We start from the raw sequence: 22524 nt of genomic DNA on the forward strand, positions 1-22524 counted from the left end.
TAGAGCTAAATAAATAAATAAAGGACTGTTATATATTTATATTGTAATGCCGTTAGAATTATTGTAATGTTTAATAAGATGCTCACGCATACGACCCTAAGTGCTGGTACTTCTTTTTATATTGACCATTAGCTCTGATGATGACAGTTTTGTCGAAAGCTTTTACCGAAGGAAATAAATACTTAATACACACTTTGATATACAAATGTATTCACTTCCTAGATTCATTCAAGTGTGTACAAAGTTTATCACTTTTTAAACTACTTTTAACTTTGCTTAACAACAGAATCCATGGGCTTTCTACGTACAAAGTTTTATTAAAATATAACTAACTCAAAAATATTCTATTGTAACCTTTTAAGGAGTTTCAAATAATGTATTATTTCAAGATATACATAATATACAGAAACATACAAACTACCCAAATTTTAAGCTCTTAAGGTTTGTTTAAACAATTGCGCTGTGAATTAAAAACAGTTGTCTCCAGTACTATGGGCGTACATGTACAACCTTCCTTTTTAAGATGTGGTCTTTCATAACCTTTCAGATAATGTATTTTGTTTTTTTTTTTGTAAAGTTAAAACGGCGTATAATTTAAATGTTTTTAAGGCAAAAAATGGTACTTCACTCTTTATCATTTATTATTTGTAAACAAACAATTAAACATTAAAAATTAATCTGCTTTTTTAAAAACATGAAAATCGGACACTTTATAAAGACGATAAAAAATACTTTTAAGCATTGTCAATGTATCTTTACCTACCACCACGAAAAAATAACGTTTTTATTCTCATTTGATATAAACAAATAAAATTGTTTAACTAGTTCTAAACCGATCGGTCCCATATTTTCCACATAATACTGTAATTTAAAAACTCATACTCTAAAATATGTTTCAAATATTTTTATGGTTTATGTTAATATAATTATGAAACATTAAAAAAAATGCTTGCTTTCGGGTTTAATTTGCAATAACTATTTTGTTTATAAACTCTTTTTGAATTTAAAAATCTCAATTTAAAAAGCAAGTATTTTCTATTGAACATTTTCATCTAAAATTCGTAGTTCTCTCAAAATTTTGAGATAAAATATTGAAATGAATGAAAAAAGTTTTGCTTAAATGTCATTAAAAAATTCAATACCCATGAAACGACGGTACGCCTTTTCTATTGACTGCCACCATTATATTACAGCTGAAAAATTGCGCCCTGTAATTTTTCGATTTTTCAAGGGCTTCATTGTCTAGAGTAAAAATCCAGGGGACCCTCTGTAGTAGTTATTCAAAAATAACATGTAAAGTTATTCAAAAAGAATATACATTAAAATAATTACATAAAGGTGACGTTTAATAGGGACTATAGATAGTTCAATAATATAAAATGTACTTTATTATATAATTATTGGGTACATGTAATTGACTAACTAACTGAAGTAACTATTTTAATTGACGTTATTAATTCAATAATCAATTTGTCATCTACCAGTTGTTCTTTTTAAATAAAAAATCTGGATATAGTCCAAGAACCGAAGCTTTTCACCTCGCAATTTTTACAGAATGGATTGATTTGTTTGTAAATTTGAGAATAAGTAGTGGATAGTCCAAGTATCAAAATCTATATGATGCCGAAAGGCGCTTTTACCATAGGGGTGGTTGACACCCATCTAGGGGGTGGAAATTTTTTATTATATTTTGACTGCAAAAGTTGATAAAAGCATTCATTATAAGCAAAAAACGTCCTATATATTTTTTTGATAAAATTAATTGTTTTCGATTTATTCGCCATCGAAAGTGTTAGTTTCATATCTAAGAAATCAATGTTTTTCGATGATATACTCATTTACGATTCACTCAATTTTTGCCGTAGAAAATTTTTTTTTAAAACAATTTCTTGGGAATTAAATAACCTACAATTTCATATTTAAACATTTTTTCGTATCTCTGATGCTTATCTATCTATTCTGAAGAGAATGGCATTTTTACCAAAATACAAAAACTCGTTATTCGCTTTAAACTCCAGTTTTTTTAAACTAATCATTGTAAGCCAGTCAAGCTTCTAGAATCTATTAACAATACATAAATAAAGAAGGATGAATAAGGCCAATGACTAAAAACACCGCTAACTGAGAATATTATGCTTTCAACTGGATTTCCCCCCTTTTTTTTTTTCAAAAAAATATATTGATTTTTTAACCGTAACATTTTTATTTTTTATCGTGGAAAGTTTCGTAAAAAAGAGTTTTGTAGATTTTTACAATATCTATAAGGCTATTAATATTAAGTCCTTTTAAAATTCTCAGTCACAAAAAGAGATTACATTGAAAGGCTTGGTAAAGGTGGTTTTTGCATGTTATTACAAACTTACTTAAATTTGTCAATAGCTCACTCAATTTTTGCCGTAGAAAAAATTTTGCAAACCAAGTTCTTGGGAATTTAATAAGCTACAATTTCATATTGAAATATTTTTTCTTATCTCTGACGCTAATCTTTCTATTCTGAAGAAAAAGGCATTTTTTACCAAACTACAAAAACTCGTTTTTCGTTTTTAACTCCATTTTTTTTAAACTAATCATTCTAAGCCAATCAAACTTCTAAAACCTATTAATAATACATAAATAAATAAGAGCAAATCAGGTCAATGACTAATTTTAATTAAGGTGGTGATTAGGGGGTTGTTTTCGATCACTTTTTACTGAAAAAAAATGGGGAGTGACATTCTTTTCATTATAAGTCACTTAATTTCGGATCTACAGACTCTTTTTTTTATTTTTGGAGATAGATATTTTTAAATACTTTAAATTAGTTTCAACAAGTTATCCTCGAAAAACGCATAGTTTTCCCGTCTTTTGACTTTGAAACTACAATATTTAGCATTTGACGAAGAAGAGCTAAGAGATAATAAAGTATAGCTCGATTACTATTGGTCTTAAAGAAAACTGGAAAAAACAGTTTTGTTTATTTTTTTAAAAGGTTCATTTTTGTTAAATAAAGCTGTTTTGATAAAACGAAATCTTTTTGAGTTATTGGCAGAAAACTGATTAAAAACATTGATATTTCGATATAAAACTATCAATTTCGATAGCGAATAAATCGAAAACTATTAATTTTATCAAAAAAATGTATAGAACGTTTTTTTGTCAAAATGAATGTATTTGCCAACTTTTCGGTCCAAATATAATAAAAAATTTCCACCCTCGACATGGGGTGGCAACCACCCCCATGGGAAAAACGCCTTTCAGCATCATATAGATTTTGATTCTTTGACTATCCACTACTTATTCTCAAATTTTTAAGCAAATCGATCCATTCTGTAAAAATTGCGAGGTTTTATCCTATTTTAAGCTTCATTAATTGGACTAATACACGATTAAACAAAAATAGCCGATATATGATTGATACCTTCAGAATACAAACTTTACATACACAATACACAGGTGAAAAAAATGAATAATGAAAATGAAATGTTAGTTACGGTGTATGTTTCGTAAAATTATAAATTGATGGGACTAGATTATTAGATCAGTTTTAAATAAACCTTGAACCTAACATTTTTATATTTTGTGCTTGGAAAATTAAATAATTGATATGAACAAAGGTTACAATATAATATTAATTACGTCTGGATTATTTTTGCTAATAAAACGATTTCTACGAAAATTAGTCTACAAACTAAGTATACAAAATGCATTCAATACAAATTAGAGCAAGTTATACCAATTTTGTAGATCTACAATCGAGTACAGTACTGTTATTCTTGTGATATTTTGAATGCATGTTATATACATACAAGTCGTTTTAATAATAATTTTAAACGATATTTCTAGGACTAAAACCAAAGGGCTACGTAATACTTGATTTAAACTAATATAAAAAAATACATTAACAATTTATTGTTATAATTACATTAACAATGTTATGGTTTATTATACAACGGAGGTGAATATGATACGGTAATTGTTATCCACTCAAGATAAACAGGCAATTTTTTCTTGATTTACAACTCTAAGGAATAAACTAAATAAAATGATTTCATTATAATATTACATATTTTGAGGTTAGATATTTTATAATAACATTATTATTGTTTTCAATAACATTTGGAATGTTAAATCTGCGAGAAGTCAGGAGGCTTCTCCTGAGGTCGTCCCTAGCGTACTCAGGCAGGTTATATCACTATAACGGCCGTATAGTTGGGATCATATTCATTTCAGTTTAAGCTATCACAAGTGCTCCTGATGAGATGTGAATACTTCGAAATATGTGTACTGCTATGGTGGAGTTCTAATTGCAGGAATAAAAACAAAATTGTGTTTAAATTAATTTATTAGTTATAACATAACAATTATTAAATGTTTAGTTTGTAAAATTCCACCATTTTTAGCTGAAATGATGGAATTACATCCATCATTTCTTTTATGATGTTTCTATGGTTTGATAAAATTATTGATTTCTTCAAGTTTCATCCCATCCTATAATACGTAATTCTCGATTTTCCCTTATATTGCTTATACCGAGATACTATATCTTAATATTGTTCTTGACGTATTGGAGACATTGAGGATACAACATAATGGGACAGAGCTAGAACTACAGATATAGGACGGAGATGGAAAGTGGAAAACATCAATGACTACATAAGAAGAAGAGTAGAATGCAACGATCATATAAGCCGAATGACAACTAAATGGAATAATAAAGATGGCGAGAGAATAAAGAGTTCTCCAATTGGAAGACGATCAGAGGGAAGACCAAGAAAACGATGGAACTACAATTTAGTGAAGACATATTAGAAAACATAATGTTTATGTTTGTGATGTCTACGTAACAGTAAGAAGAAGTGTATTGTATTTTCAAGTAATACATCCCTAATTTGCTCATCGACAAGTTTTTCTAGAACATTCAGTACAAATTACATGAAACCTCAGAGATTTAACGTTTTCCTCTCAGGTTTTGCCAGGTTTACTGTACCATGGGTACCTTAGTATGTTGTGTGCTTCCATGTCTCTAGCTGTAACAGTTTTGTTTTAAGCACATGTAATTGCACCATGAAAAGTTCTTTTAGGACTTATTTACCATTATCTTCAGAGTAAATTCACTTTACTTATTTTGAAGCGTATAGTTATGTGAGGGCGCGTGGAGCTTTATCCAATTTTATGGAGCCTAAACTGTTTCTAGCTTGTTCTATCTGTCCCAATGCCTTCTCTACGATTATTTTTTGCCTTCCCAGTTCCTTATTATATTGATTCAGAGTTTTGCCAATATATAATAATTGCCTGACAAAGTGATTGCCAAAATACAATTGCCCATTAAATTCAAATTTTAAAACAATGTGATTAGAATAATTTCTGAATTTAACAGATTACCACGTAAAGAAGAAGTGTAATAGGTAACAGGCAATATAATAAATAAATAAATAATAGCTTTATTGTCCAACAGGTATCCATTTATGGGACAATTTTACATTAATTATAAACTATAAACTTTAAAAGAAAAAAGAAAAGATAATTACCAAATGAATTAAGAATTCAAATAAGACTTAGCCATTCTGACGAGTTGACTTATAGTACAGTTGAATATATCACAATAGTTTAACCAAACAATTATAATTTTCACACATAACAAATATGGGGAGTTTAATATCAGGTTTGTTCAAGCTTGTGTAGTTCTGAATGTGGAAACATTTCTAACAGGATAAGAAGTTACATTAAAATTTATTTCTTTGAGAATATCGGGGCAGTAAATTGAATTATGCAGCAATCTAAATAAAAATATTAGTGAAGTACAGTTTCGCCTTATTTCTAATGAAACCATATCTAAACTATTACACAACTCACAATTTCTGATACCTCTCTCTGGATATATGCCGTTAATCTTAAATGCTAAATATTTCAAAAATTTACGCTGCACCTTTTCAATAAACTGAACATGTGAATTATAAAATGGAGACCAAATTATAAGACGCATGTTTTAATTTACAACGTACATAAGAGAAATATAGTAATTTGACAGTTTTTATGTTAGTAATATTTCGGCTAATTCTGACTATAAATCCATATGATTTAAGTGCTTCAGAAACTTTTAAAGATATATGTTCAGTAAATGAAAGTTTACAGTCGAAAATTATGCCAAGATCTTTAATTTTATTCACATGTTCCAGTTCGCAACCATCAATAGTATAAACATAGTTTATACTCTTATGTTTCCTTGAGTAACTTACAACTTTGCATTTATTTGCATTAAGATTTAAATAGTTTTCTTTACTACACCATTCATGCACACCACTCAGTTCATTCTGGATACTGTGACAATCATTGATATCGTTAATTTCTAAGTAAACTTTTAAATCATCTGCATAACACAAACAGGGCACAGAAATTTTCTCACATAAGTCATTAATAAATAAAAAAACAAGAGTGGACCTAGATTTGATCCTTGTAGGACTCCAGATGAAGGTATGTATTTGTGAGAGTTATAACCATTATAAGATACAAATTGAGTTCTACCAGACAAATAGGATTTTATGAAAGCGACAGCATCTTTAGAAAAACACAACAGGGACAATTTGGAAAGAAGAACTCCATGATTAATTTTGTCAAAGGCCTTTGGAAAATCAGTATATATAACGTCAACTTGGGATCTCCTATCCAACGCCTTAGATATGTACTGTGTTATTCCGAATAAGTTTGTAACTGTGGATCGATTAGCAATGAATCCATGCTGATATTGTGAAATTTGATTACGAGTGAAAGAGTATATACGATCATAAAGTATGATTTCAAAAATTTTGGATAAATTGCATATAATAGATATGGGCCTATAATTTTCTATACAACACTTTTCCCCATTTTTATCAACAGGACATACCTTTGATTCCTTCCAGATACTTGGATACTGTTTATATGATAGACACAAATTGAAAATTTTTAATAATGGCTTAATTAAAGCACCTATGCAATCTTTAGTAAAAAAAGATGGTATTTTATCAGGTCCAGAAGTCATCTTATTTTTTAATTTTTTGCTGGGTAGAATTATTTCAGTTTCTTGAACAGGATAAAAATTTAGACATTCAGTGTTGACCGATAAGACATCATTGCTGGTTAGTACATTACCTGCTTGATAAACACCATTAAAGTATTCAGCAAAGATATCAACGATATTTTGTGGTTCAGAAGTAGCAAGGCCTTGATATTTCATTTCACGAAAAATCCGTGAAGTGTCATTTTTAGCATTTACGTATGACCAACATTTTCTAGGGTTTACAGAAAGGGATAATTGTATATTTTCGATGTATTCGTTGTATGACAATTTAATTTTTAGTTTTGAAAGGTGTCTTAAGCGCTGAAATTCAAGCAGATCAGACTGGTTTTTATGTAATCTAAATTTTTTCCTGTGCTTAACCTTTAGTTTGATACAGCGAATAATATCGGCATCAAACCAACGTGGATATGTGTGGCTGAAGTTTTTGTAGACAGGAACATACTTATTAAATAAAAGAAAAATTATATTATAAAAAGTGTCTACAACTTTATCAACTTGAGAAGAGTCATTTAGAAAAGCCCAATCCGTTTCATACAATTTCCTATATAAATCACAAAAATTTGCCTTTATAAAGTTGTAAGTTACATGGTTAGAACCAAACCTAAACCTAGACTCCTTTACAAAAATATTCGTAATATTAATTAAAGAGCTGGGTGGTGGGAATCTTCATAGACTAACGGGGACATGTCACGCATTACTTCGCAGGCAAAATGTGACATTATTAGATCTAGCGATCTACCTAAGTGATTTACAACCCCATTAAGTAATATGGAATATTGCCTGTTACTTATTCTAGCTGAAGCTAGAATAGGTCCCAAGAAGCTGAAACCAGCTTCTTGGGACAAAAATGCTGGTGATAAGTTTACCTATCTGAGGTGACCAATTTACTGGTCTCCAAAGGATGCAGGTGATCAATTTGCTATATCTCGCAGGGTCTAATAATTTTATAGGGGGTATAAAGCAATGATATCTTACATAATCATAAAAAAATACTGAAAACTAGAAACGTTTCCAATTAAAATAAATATTTCACTTACTATGTCGATTAATAACCACCAAGTAATTAATTAATTAAATACAAGTACAAACATAATTATATTATTAAGACGACTTGTTAAAAGGAAAATTATTGTTGATAGAATATAAAAATTGGCTAATTATTTATAATACACCAGTAAGTATCAGGTTTCCACATAGAACATTGAAGAAGTCAAAGTCAATATAAAGGTATTGAAAACTCATTGGTATTCACAGTCTCAGTTAGTAAGGAAATTATTTTTCCCATGTAAACTTTTTGGTTCTAAAAAATTAAGTATTTGCAAGTTATGCTTTACTACACTTAAGTGGAAATTACTCATAAACTTAATTGTTAGAGCAGCAATTAGAGTAGAATACACATAGTAAAAGCATCAATGATGTTTTAACCTGTGGAAACGTTACCTAACTGTCCTACTAGATAGATGTGAGTACCTCATGATCTTCATATTTGCAGAAATCTTATGAATAAGATGATACCAAAGCCACTTCTACTTCTCAAGCTGTGTTGTGGAAGATTTGGCTACTTTATATAATGTTATTTTTGAGACAGGTAGGTTTTTGTACGTTTAGTTGATATGAACATTATATTCAGAATTTCTATCAAAAACTAAGAAAATTAGAAGGGAAAATATTGAGGATTTTATTTTTACGATTAACTCAGATATAATGGCACCAGACCTAACCTTCACCAAGAAGACTAACAACATTTGTACCATCTAGTGAACAAAAGGTCTCAAATATTAATCGGTAGTCAATATGGTTGACTGAGGATCTAAAACTGACCATGGTACTGGACCAAGAGATCAAATATACAATCGGCTTTTCTGGAAGTAAAGAGCCTTACAAAATCAAATCTGGTGAGTAACTCCAAAGATTTACTCCATAACCTCACAAAATATAATAAAGTGCAAGGGAAAACGAGTAGATTGGATGGCAAAACAAGTTTCGAGTGAAACCTTTCTTGTAAACCCAGATCCATTCCCCAGCATCACTAAAGTTTCTACAAAAACTGAGGTTCAGACCACATTTACCTATACAAATAATATAGAACACATATACATACAAAGAAGGTAAGGCGAATGAATCGTGGTGAAAAAAATGTCCTGTGCCATTGCAGTCGGCTACATACATCAAATTTTCTTTATATTTGCAATGAAAAATAAACCCGATGAGTTAACTTATTATTTTATTTATTTCCGTCTAAATTTTCATCGTTTGTTTATATTTTTGATTAAGACAAGGCGTATTCACAACTTGAGAGATTGAGATAAGGCTGTCATAAACGGTAACTATCACAGTTGATTGGAATATTATTTTACAATAGTATTTCAATTCTCTGTGGTAGTTTATTTTTACACGAATGGCATCCAACGCCTTTATAGGTGAGACGCAATTCGTCTTAAATTATATTTGTATTAGTGACATATTTCTATAAAAATGTTGTCTTATGAACTTGTAACGACTTCTAAAGAAGGTATAAATGTAAAGTTTTTGTCTAAAGCTAAAGGTCTATGTAGTAAATCTGACTGTGACCATAAATGCTAGATTTTGAATGCTAAAGACAAACTTAGTATTTTTTGATTTTTCAATATTCTGGAAACCCGACTATCAGAACTAGATTCAACTGCTACGTAGCTTTAACTATTTTGTATTTGACGTTACTTATACTTAGTGCATATGTATGAAAATATTATTTCACAATCACAATACTGCAACATTGCGTTTTTTAAGTTTGAAATTATGGTCCATATTTTGGCCACGAAATTCCGGTTAAAGCCAGGGCACAGCACTTTTTTGATTCTAAACATATTAGCAAATGGACTAAGACACTGGGAAAATGTTGGATCAATATACAATTCAGTTTTTATAATACAGTCACTGAAGCTTTTCACTCCCTATTTCGTTGAACCTCCATCAATTTTCATGAAAATTGGTGAGTAGTTAGAGAATACCTCAAAAAACAAAAGTGACATGGTGCCAATTTAAGTTTTTAGCTTGGCGGAGGATGCCACCCCTTCACGGGGTGACAATTATTTTATTAAAAATAACCCCATAACTCGATATAGGAATAAATGCTAAGAAACATTTTTCAAGTTATCAAAATAAATCAATACTTTTTGAGTTATAAAGATTTTAATTTTTCGTGATTAAAAATGAATGTTTTAAAGGGGTTTTCCATAAAATAACTCAAAAACTATAAATTTTTACAAAAAAGTTATAATTACCAAAATTTAAGCTCATAAAAAATTGAATAAATATAGGGTTCTTCCTTCTAAATTAAAAATAAAATTTTAGAATAAATTACTAACTTAAAAATACTTTTAATACTAATTGAAAGTGAATATTTGAAATACTAGGGTAATTGAATATATTTTTTTCGGTGAGCACTGAAATCTAAGTATTCAAGCATAAGGGGATCGGTACAAAATTTCAGTTCCAATGCTATTTTAATGGGATTCATTTTTTCCGAATCCTGAAAAAACTAATAGGTATTTTTGAAAAACTTAAACGCAGAATGAAAGATTACGTTTTTACCGAGGGCCGAAAGTCCCTAAAAACTTATACAGGGTGATCAACTTCTGTGACAAAGTCCAATATATCTGTTATTATAAAATATATGAAAAAAAGTTGTTAATAAAAGTTATAGATACCTTTAATGTACACATTTTAAAATTAGTGAGAAATATACAGGGTCCTCCATAACACGGTGCCAAACTAAAGTTATGTTTTTTTAAATGGAACACCCTGTATTTTATTCAAAATCTGGTTTCTCTACATTTTTCTGATTAAAAAGATATAACACTTGTCTAGGGTTATACTGAGTGTTTCAAAGTTATGAGCACTTTTATCAAAAAATCATACTGATTTGATCGCCCTGTATGACTCTAACAGTATAATATAAACTTATTTTTTTACTGCTGTTGACTGTCAATATTAAAGTAGTTTTGCAACAACGTGCAATTTTTTTATCACTACACAAATTGTATACAGGGTAAGTCAAAATGCAAATAAAAGATTTTCTTCATATTTTTAAATGGAACACCCTGTATTTTATATTACCATCGAAAAGTTCTTTCATTATACTTGCATATCTTTTAAATATTCCCTATACCTAAAGTTATTAGTTTTCGAGATATTTTAGTTTAATTGTCGATAACTCATAGATACGTTTATTACAGTAAATTAATTACCCATAATATGAGAAACCTCCAATGAGTTTGTTAATGATAATTAAAATTAGTCTGCATTTCATTTTTTCTCCAATTTTATGGTAAATTATATACAATAACGACAATTTTATATTTACTGACAAAATGATATTAATTTTCCGCGAAGAAATGGAAACTATAAATTGCTGCAAGTTTTTGTTTAAGGTGGCTTTGAAATAATTGACACAAGAACTGTCAGATGTAAGAATTTAAATATCTGTACGTTTTTACTTTTGTTATTGATTATAATTGTTTGCCATATTGTTATAATTGTTACCCAACAATGAATTTTAGTCGTGAAGAAATGACAGACATGATATGGTTTTTAGGAGAGTGTTTCAAAAACTCATTAGTTGCCACAAGAATTTATAAGGAATGGTGTCCACAGCGTCAGCAACCAAATAAGATAGCATTTGACAACTTATTAGACAGGTTTAATCGTACTGGCTCTGTTTATGAAGCAAAGGAAAAAACAAAATTCATTATTACGAATGAAAATTAATTAAATGTTTTACTGCCTGTTACAGAAAATCCTCATACAAGTATTCAAAATATTACAAGAGAGCAAGATATAAGTTATGGATCTATCCAGAACATAGTCAAGAAAAACAACAAGCACCCATATCATATACAAAAGAGTACAATTTTGTCAATGGTCACAAAAACAAATAGTGATACTGAGAGATTTTTTTGAGTTTGTCCTTTTTTTTTTGGAGACGAGGCAACATTCCACAAAAATGGTAGTGTAAACAGACACAATTTTCATTATTATTCCACAACCAATCCGTACTGTGCTCAGACACATAGTCAAACAAGACGGTCCTTAAATGTTTGGGGTGGAATCAGAGGCAATTACGTTATAGGTCCTTCTCTCTATGAGGAATCGGTAAGTGGTGAGGTTTATTTAAATTTTCTAGTGAATCATTTACCTATTCTACTTGAAAATGTACCATTAAACATCCGCCAACATATGAGCCCCTGCTCACCACAACGCACTTCTCAACGATGAACTATTTCCTGAAAGATGGATAGGAAGAGATGGGTCAGTTCACTGGCCACCCAGATCACCAGAATTAAACGAAGGTGACTTCTTTTTTTGGGGTTATATTAAAGACGTAGTCTATAGGGCACCTCCAACAATAGTTGATGATATGAGAGTAAGGTTTCAAAACGCCTTTCAAAGTGTCACACAACAAATGCTTACAAACATCTGTAGGTCTTTTTAAACTCGTCTCCAGGCTTGTGTAGACGTTATGGGAGGTCATTTTGAACACCTTTTATAACATAAGAGGTACGATGAACATTTTTCTTTATTTAATTTAGTTTTTTTAATAAATTTTGATAAATTAAAGTATTGTTATTAATAACTAAGTAATACATGTTGCTATCAACAATAAAACTAAAATATCTCAAAAACTAATAACTTTAGGTATAGGGAATATTTAAAAGATATGTAAGTATAGTGATAGAACTTTTCGATAATAATATAAAATATAGGGTGTTCCATTTAAAATTATGAAGAAAATCTTGTATTTAAATTTTGACTTACCCTGTATACAATTTGTGTAGTTATAAAAAAATTGTACATTTTTGCAAAACTACTTTAATATTGACAGTCAAAAGCATTAAAAAAATAAGTTTATATTACACCGTTAGAAACATACAGGGCGATCAAATCAGTATGATTTTTTAATAAAAGTGCTCGTAACTTTGAAACACTCAGTATAATCCTAGACAAGTGTTATATTTCTAGAATCAGAAAAATGTAGAGAAACCAGATTTTGAATAAAATACAGGGTGTTTCATTTAAAAAAACATAACTTTGGTTTGGCACCGTGTTATGGAGGACCCTGTATATTTCTCACTAATTTTAAAATGTGTACATTAAAGGTGTCTATAACTTTTATTAATAACGTTTTTTCATATAATGTATAATAACAGATATATTGGACTTTGTCACAGAAGTTGATCACCCTGTATAATGTTTATTGTAATAAGTTACAGGGGTAAAAAACTAAGAGAAAATGTAGTATGAGTTTTAATTTCAAATATCTCATTCAAAAGAAATTTTCTATTTATTCTAAGGGACTTTCGGCCCTCGATAATAATTTAGTCTTTCATTCTGCGTTTAAATTTTTTAAAAATATTTTTTCAAGATTCGAAAAAACTGAACACCATCTCCGTAGTGATATTTTGCAAATCTAACATTCGCTATCTTTGTCATACAACGCACTGTGTCGAATAGAATAAGTTGACAAGACAGTGAAAATTTTAATTATTTGACATGGTATCGGGAATATTTTGAGTTTTTGATTAAATAATATTGATAGTGTATTTCATAAATCATTGATTGAAAACGTGAACTTGATAAAAAGCTATTTATTGTTTATTATTTATTGAAGATCCTAGCAGAGGATACACCAGGATATATTCTGCAATCCAGGAATTTTTTTGTTAAAGAAATTCAAAATTTTAAGCGTTCCATAGTAACAATATATTATTAAAAAATCACTTTATCACTTTTCCTCTTCTCTCGTTTGAGTATTAGTTTTTGTTGTACAGTATATAAATTATTGCAATCACTGAATACTTAATTAGTAAAAAAATTATCATATTAATTAACTGAATTAATAATTAAAGCAATTATACAAGTAACAGTTATCCAAGAACATTCAAAAGCCATCTCATTAAAGTTAATGATGACATTGTCAAGTAATGTTTACATATCCATGCCAGTGAGAGTTTTAATACACGTAATTTGCCGTGCAAAGACAAAAAAAATAGGGATAACCGTAAAATATATGCGCCTACTTACACTCTTAAATACCGGGAAAATGATCGATTGTAGAAAATATACTTGCTAAACATTTGTCAAAGTACTCAGTAATACCTATCAAAATGAGCTCCAGAAAAAGCTGATAGCATCAAATAAAAAAAGCAAGTTATGATGAAAATAAGAGGATCCTTTCGAAGTTTTTACGAAAAGGTGAAAAATAAAACATACGCCATTTCCGCAAAAATTAAAATTCATAGTAATCCCTATAGGATTGTCTTTAATGTAGCATAAGCAATAATCTGACACATTATGACATTTTGATAAGATAATAATGCATATTTTAGAAAAAAATATATGCTTTATGCAATATCAGAAAATAAAAAAAACTTTTCAAATGTTCGAAAATTTCATTTTTTTTATAATAATTCAAAAAATACTTGATATACGTAAAAAATAATACAGAACTAATTTTGAGTTGTTTTGTAAAAAAATATATTACATATTTTTTACTATTGTATGATAAACAAGTTGAAAATGCGAGCATTATCATAACGAAAACTTTGTTTATATACGTATTTAAATTCATAATATAGAAAATTGCTATTACGAAAAGCTGTCTAGAATTAAAAATTATGTTTTAATCTGCAAGTATATCATTCTAATTTAAATATTGTGAACTATAAAGATACTTTACTCGAAATTCGTATTTTTTACATACCTCGTATAAAATTAATAAAATTTGATTCATGATGGTTGCATCATAAATCTTAGACCAAGAAGAGATTTTTATGAAGAATAACTTTTCTTCGTCAAATTAAAAATACAAGAGTTATAAATGAAAATGATGTTGGTATCCATAATTTGAGAAAATTCGTCAAATATTTTTTTCCATTAGAAGGATGTAATTTCATATATCAGAACATACTTTTTTATTCCAAACCATATTTTAAATAACAATTTTCCAATATTGTAAAATAAATAATACATACATGATAAAGATACTTTTTACTGATGAACTTGACTTGGATCAACAGACCGAACGAGTCTCGTAAATTCCACGGGTCTGCGCCACGCTTCACGCAACCGTATTTGCGTACTTGTGTTTTGAGTTGTGTGGTCGTACCAAATTTAAATATAATCGTTTCTACAAGGTTTCTACTGATTCATTATTAATATAGTATATGTATTATTGCTTTCAAAATACATATACTCAAATTGTATTTTTATATATTTATTACACATATTATTTTATATAATAATTAAATTCACTATAAAATGTCATTTATATTTTATTAATAGCTAAATAATTTAAAATTTAGTTTGACATTCACGACACGAAGTGTCAAACTCAAATGTAAATAACCTAATATTATGCTTTGCTTAACAAATCGATATTAAATAATAATTCAAAATAACCAAATATTGTTAAAATTATTCAAATTCATTAATTAGAAAACGTCACATAATATAGGTACCTTGTTGTGCATTACGTTCAATGGTTTTTAATTTCAAAAATAATTTATATACGTACAATATATTTTTATATAACCTGAATTTACAATTAAATTAAAGGAATAAACGGTTTACTTACACAAGGTTCGATATTTGATGTATTATAAGATATAAGATGTAAGAAGGTAGATTGATTTTTTTATAGTCCCACAAAAATACGACAGCGCTTGTTCAATTCTGGAAGAGAAATGTCAAACATTTGTAAAACTACTAGATTATTATTACTAGTCTACTCGTAACTTATTGAGTTTGATGTTTAGCTTTTCGAAAAGTAGCCTACTTCCTAATCAACCATTTGAACTGACGTTTAGTGCGTCTGTAGGACATAACCGGATTGTGACGTCACATTTTTTATTTTGAGGTCGATTATCTCGAAAACGGTTAGAGATATCGAAATGCCGTTTTCAGATTTGGATTCAGAAGGCAAAACTACATAAGGATCCATCGATATACCTGCTTTAAGTATTGCAGGAGCGGCGACGCAATAACACACACACTTTTGCAAATTTATAAACGAAAAGTTTTCGTTGAAAATAACAAAGATAAAAATATTTTAAGCTTAAATTTTACTACAAGATCCATGTAACCGAGGCCATTTAACCTTTTATCTTTAACAAAATAAAGGATTTAAAAGATTAAGTTGAATATGATTTTATAGCCTTTCAAATTTCATTTCAAATTGTTTTTGGATTAACTTATTTTCATAAAAATTAATGGAGTAAATCTAAAAAATAATAAAATTTTTTTGGAAAACTTTTTGGAGTAATTATTTTGAAAATAGTTTGGGCATAAATTTTGCTGCTATCAACTTCTTCTGGAGCTCATTTGATAGGTATCTATGTCCTAGTACTTTGACAAGTATTTAGTAAGTGTATGTGATAAAATGCATTATTTTCCTGTTATTTAAGCTTGAATACTTGCCGAATTTTTTTAATACACGCCGAAAAAATATATACATTCAATTACCTACAACCTATAACTCACTTTGAATTAACATTAAAAAGTTTTTAATTTAAGGAGTTGATTAGATTTTTGATTAGCTACAATTTTGGAATGATAACTATTTTATAGAAATTATTATAAACTATAGTTTTTCAAATATTTATGAAAAACCGCTTTAAACATTAATTTTTTCACGAAAAATTAAAATCTTTTATTTTTAATAACTCTAAAAGTATTGATTTTTGAACAAATAACAATTTTGCTTAGAATTTGTCCTTCTATCGATGGGGATATTTTTAAGAAAATAGTTTTCACCCCCGAGAATGAGTGGTATATCACTTTTGTTTCATGAAAACCAAATTTCATGAAAATCAATGAAGGTTCTGCGAAATCGGAGGTAATAGTCGATTTTTACCTTCATACACTGTACTATTAGGTATAAACTCTTCAGTTCTCTGTTATTTTACCAAATAAACAAGACGCTCACAGTTATGCCACCGCTGTTAAGTTTTTTATTTAGGATCACTTTGTACTTTGATCCAACATTTACATTCCTCAAATCTATACAGGACGAAAAGTATATCGACTTTTGTATACTTAGATCTAAACAATTATTATTATTTTATGTACTACCGATCTCTACTATTGCTCGTCTCTACTACACTACAATCACTGTCTTCGTTGTCTTCTTCTATAATGGCTTCTAATCTCCTGTCTTCTATCACCACTACTACATCTTTTCTAAAAAAAGAGCTATTCTAAATACTTCTAATATTTCTAGCCGCTAATAAAATAAACTAATGATAACTAAAAATAGGTAAATTAGTAATAGCAGTAATAGCTTTGAATATTAGAAAATTAGCTTTTACTATTCTATTATACAGGGTGTAACAAAAATACAGGTCATAAATTTATTCACATATTCTGGGACCAAAAATAATTCGATTGAACCTAACTTACCTTAGTACAAATGTGCACATAAAAAAAGTTACAGCCCTTTGAAGTTACAAAATGAAAATCGATTGCTCCCAATATATCGAAAACTATTAGAGCTTATTTTATTGAAAATGGACATGTGGCATTATTATGGCAGTAGTATCTTAAGAAAAAATTATAGTGGAATTTGGAAACCCCTCAAAAATTGTATGGGGGTTTTGTTCCTTGAAACCCCCTTAAACTTTTGTATACGTTCCAATTTAATTATTAATATTATAGTACCATTAGTTAAACACAATGTTTTAAAAACTTTTTTGCCTCTTAGTACTTTTTCGAAAAATCAATTTTTATCGAGATATTTTGAATATTTGTCAAATCCACCACATATTTGTATAGGGTTAAGTACGATTATGGACATTTTTGTAATAATATGAAAATTTATTTATGATTTACATTTTTAGGTATAGTTTGAACCATATTAAAGAAGAAGCCACATCTCGAAAAAAGGTGCCTTATCGAAAAAATACAAAGAGGCAAAAATTTTTAAAAAGACCGTGTTTAACTAATAGTACCGCCGTAATAGTTTAATTGGAACGTACACAAATATTTGGAAGGTCTAAAGGCACAAAACCCCCATAAATTTTGTATGTAAACGTATTAAAAAAGAAGCCGTATCTCGATAAAAACTGCTTTATCGAAAAAATACTAAGAGGCAAAAAAAGTTTTGAAAATATTTAATTCATCTAATGGTACCACAATAATTAATTAATTGGCACGTACACAAAAGGGAACAAAACCCCATATAATTTTTAGGGGGTGCACAAATTTCACTATAATTTTTCTCTGAGATGTTCCTGCCATAAGAATGCCACATGCCTATTTTCAATTAAAATCTCCAATAGTTTTCGATATATTCGAGAAAATCGATTTTTATTTTGTAACTTCAAAGGGCTGTAAGATTTTTTATGTGCATATTTGTACTAAGGTAAGTTAGGTTCATTCGAACTATTTTTGGTCCCAGAATGTGTACTTTAATTTATGACCTGTATTTTTGTTACACCCTCTATAACCATGTTGTTTTATATCACAAATTTAATTATCAAACTAACTTGAAAAAGCACTAATATGACCTAACCTATCTAATTAATAATAGGTCTACAGTATGGTGCAAATGGTTGGAATACATTCTGTTATTTCGTACGTCAGCGACATTAAGGAAAATCCACAGACAGGTCGATTTTTAATTTTGAATAATGATTTTTAAAAATTTGTGACATATATATCATACTAGTGACATTATTAGTGTGACCAACTCCAATTCAGTCGAATCCGGGACAAGGCTGAAAAAAGTACCTGAAATCCGGGACTTTTCAATGAAAATCGGGCCATTCTTTTTTCAAAAGACGATAATTAAAATACAGAAACGAAAAAAAGTCCACCGTTTTAGTTTTCATAGAACTATCATACCACGATATAAAATGCATGCGTTTTGGATGTGGTAATATTAGTATTAAACTATAGAAATTGTCGAATTTTTTTCGTCCCACCAATTCAATTTGATGTGAATTCTTAGAAGAATAACGCATTCAAAACTTCAAAATAGAATTTTACCAAAACGTTGAAAATTCGGATGGCCCGGAAGCCTTGTGCGGGACGCCGGGACACGACTTCGTAATTCGGGCCATGTCCCGGATTTTTCGGACTAGTTGGTCACACTAGACATCATCCATTTGGGCGTGAGTACGTAGTCGATGATTTTTTTAATGAGAATATGTCTCGTGTGCTAGCTCATTTAAAATGTCATTAAATTCTTCATTCAGTAATATAAACATTAACATTATTATTTACACAGTGTGTCTAAGAAATCTTATTTTGAATTAAATTAATGAACAGAAAAAGAGGAATGTATGTAATTTATTTGATTCAAAATAGATTCTACTGCTGTAAGAAAACAGAAACATGTAAATATTTATGTCACAAATAAACATTGTTTTTTGTTTAAATTAAAATGCTTAAATTGTCAAGAGGCCGATGGGTGGCACTTTGAACATTAAAATTAAGTGAAAAGCAATGTTTATTTATCAAAAACATTTTTTCTGTTTTCTGACAGCAGCGGTAGAATGTATTTTAAAAATAAATTATACACATTCTTCTTTTTCTGTCAATTAATTTAATTCGAAAAAAATTTTGTTGAACGCCCTATGTAAATTATGATGTTAATGTTTATATTACTGAATAGAGAATTTAGCAACTTTTCAAATGAGCTAGCACACCACTACTATTCTCATTAAGAAATCATGACGTCATTCGTATATTGACGTCATTAATATATGTGTCAAAAAACATTATTTAAAAATAAAAATATACCTGTTTCGGGATTTTTTCGTAAAGTCGCTGGCTTTAAAAACAACGAATTTATTCCAAACATAATAATTATTTCATTATAATTTATTTTATAAGTAATTAATCAATAATTAACCTATTTTTAAAAATAATTGATTTTAAATAATTAAACGAGACTAATGATTCATACATTTTCATGCAAAAAAGTTTAATACCGCTACAAAAACACTTGTCAACAATTACTATTCTACTGTTTTTGGATATTACATGTAAAATATACATATATTTAAATATATACACTGTGTTTCTTTGAAAAAGATCAATTTTCAATATTTCATATTATAAAATACCTACTACTAAAAAATGTGGAGTCAGGCCGACTTTTAAATTTAGATTTGCTTTTTTTGAGATAATAGTAACTGTGATGAGGTCATTATTTTATTTTTTAAATACTTTACTTTTTTACTTTTTCGTGTCTGGATCCGACTACAGTTTTTCTGCCCTGTATCCGGGCTACGTCTACACCCTTTTTATTTACGAGTCATAAATCATCGAGGGTGCACTGTGATGGGCAAAGTATAAATACATACTGTATTCGAACAAATTTTTTTAAACAAAAACTTATATTTTTTGTGTTTTTTGTGAACGGCAATATAAATTGCTGTTATCCTAAAGCCAATACTATGTTTATTTAACAGGTGAAAGAAATACTGGTTATTTAAATAAAAAATTAAATGCTCAAATTGAGATTACCTCAACTGAGACACAACTAACCGTGCTAACACGTGCGCAAGACAATCCGCTTGTAAACTCTAGAAGTATAATATCCTATACTAAATTTACAATCAAGATGCAGTAGAAATAAACAAATCAAGACACGTTAAATGCTACTAGGAGCACTCCCGTATCATAATTTACAATGTATAAACTTTGGAAATCATGATTTGGGATTTACAATGTATATACATTGTAAATTATGATTCGGGAGTGCTCCTAGTAGCATTTAAGTATCTTAGTTTGTTTGTTTCTACTGCATTCTGATGGTAAATTTTGTATAGAGCTTTATTCTAGAATTAAAGCAGAGCTTAGTACCTACTACTACTACTGTTGTTCTGAAGCTATTTCCTTGTGGCATTTTTATAATAAACTATTTTTAATGGGAAATAAGCCACAATTTTACCAAAAAATGATTTTATCAACGTTATTTTGACAACGAAACGCGATTTGGGCTTCGAAACGTTAATAAAATAATTTTTTGGTAAAATTGTGGCTTATTTCCCATTAAAAATAGTTTATTACTACTACTACTAACCGCTAATTAGCTTTGGGACAATAGTGATACATTTTGTCGCTCATAGAATTTTATTTTCTATTTCATTTTGACAGGAAAATACAGATGTCCATTTCAGAAACAAAACAATGACGTCATCACGACCTCATGTTGTGTTATCACAGCTGCTATTACCCAAAATACAAAAAAGAAGATTAAAAATCCACCGTTAAGAGGCAACAGTAGCGATCAACAGGTAGCAACAAACCCGGTCCAAGATTGCGGCTGTAATTTTGAATATTGTATCGAGATATTTGGCACACATATTCGTAATATAATAAAGAATGGCGGTACAGAGCCCAATGTTAGTAGGTGCAAATTACTCTATAACTAAATAAAATATTGCAAAAATATACCGCCATTAAGAAGAATAAAAAATAAACTTTGTTCAAATAAATTTTTTTATCCCATGCCTAGATTCTTTGTCATATTGGATCTAGTAAAATTTTTTATATATAACAAGAAATCGAAAATATTATAACTAAATAACTGATTAGTCGACATAGGGACAGTGTCATTGTCATTTTGACAAACCTGCGTCATATTTCTGTTCTGTTATCTCTATAGGGATTACGAACACTCGATACGTATCGTATCCGTCATGTTTTACCGTAGCGCCGTAGAGTGTTCGTAATCCCTATGCAGATAACAGAACAGAAATCTGACGCAGGTTTGTCAAAATGACAGTGACACCTTCTCTATGTTGATTAATCAGTTATTTAGGTATAATATGTCCGATTTCTTGTTAGAGATAAACATTTTTACTAGGTCCAATATGACACAAAATCTAGACATGGGATAAAAAAGTTTATTTGAAGAAAGTTTATTTTTTTATTCTTCTTAATGGCGGTACAGTTTCCTTTTTGCAATATTTTATTTAGTTATAGAGTAATTTCCACATACTTAAATATTTCTCAAATTGGTCTCTATACCGCCATTCTTTATTATATTTATAAATATGTGTGCCAAATATATCGACAAAATATTCAAAATTACAGCCGAAATCTTGGACCGCGTTTGTCGCTACCTGTTGATCGCTACTGTTGCCTCTTAGTACGAAAACACTCATTTATCTAGGAAACGGCTTACACCATTTATTTAAATGGTTCAAATACTCAGATTTATTTTAAAAACTTTATTATATTTTTTTGCTTGTCTGTCGGTATATGAGGAAGTTTTTAATATAAAAATATGCATTTCCGATAACGAGTAGCCCCCATCACCACCAGGATACCAGAAATGTTCAGGTCTTGATAGAGTAGATTTTGTCTCTTAAGCCTCTTAAGCTGTTCGTTACTTACTGTACAAATTTTAAGCAAATTAAGGCATATTGGTTTAATAATAAAAAGGAATATTAAGGTCAATTCGCTAATCTGAGACACAACTATCTAGTGACGTTGGT

The 22524-nt window shown here is 29.2% G+C and overlaps 1 protein-coding gene across 5 annotated transcripts in view; it reads right to left on the bottom strand.

The window, feature by feature from the left end:
- LOC126888338 (slowpoke-binding protein) overlaps positions 1 to 22524 on the bottom strand; it is a 461995-nt gene that overhangs the window by 2941 nt on the left and 436530 nt on the right. The window contains exon 7 of one of the 5 annotated variants that reach the window (XM_050656495.1): positions 16731 to 17249. The exons of 2 other annotated variants lie outside the window; for them this stretch is intronic. In XM_050656495.1, coding sequence (XP_050512452.1) covers positions 17183 to 17249 — 67 coding nt within the window. In that variant the 3' untranslated portion in view covers positions 16731 to 17182. Of the gene's footprint in view, positions 1 to 16730; positions 17255 to 22524 lie in introns of those variants that run through there. 2 more of the 5 variants (XM_050656493.1, XM_050656497.1) reach the window with 2 other exon arrangements.

The sequence above is a fragment of the Diabrotica virgifera genome, chromosome 7 (assembly GCF_917563875.1).
Source record: "Diabrotica virgifera virgifera chromosome 7, PGI_DIABVI_V3a".
Lineage (NCBI taxonomy): Eukaryota > Metazoa > Arthropoda > Insecta > Coleoptera > Chrysomelidae > Diabrotica > Diabrotica virgifera.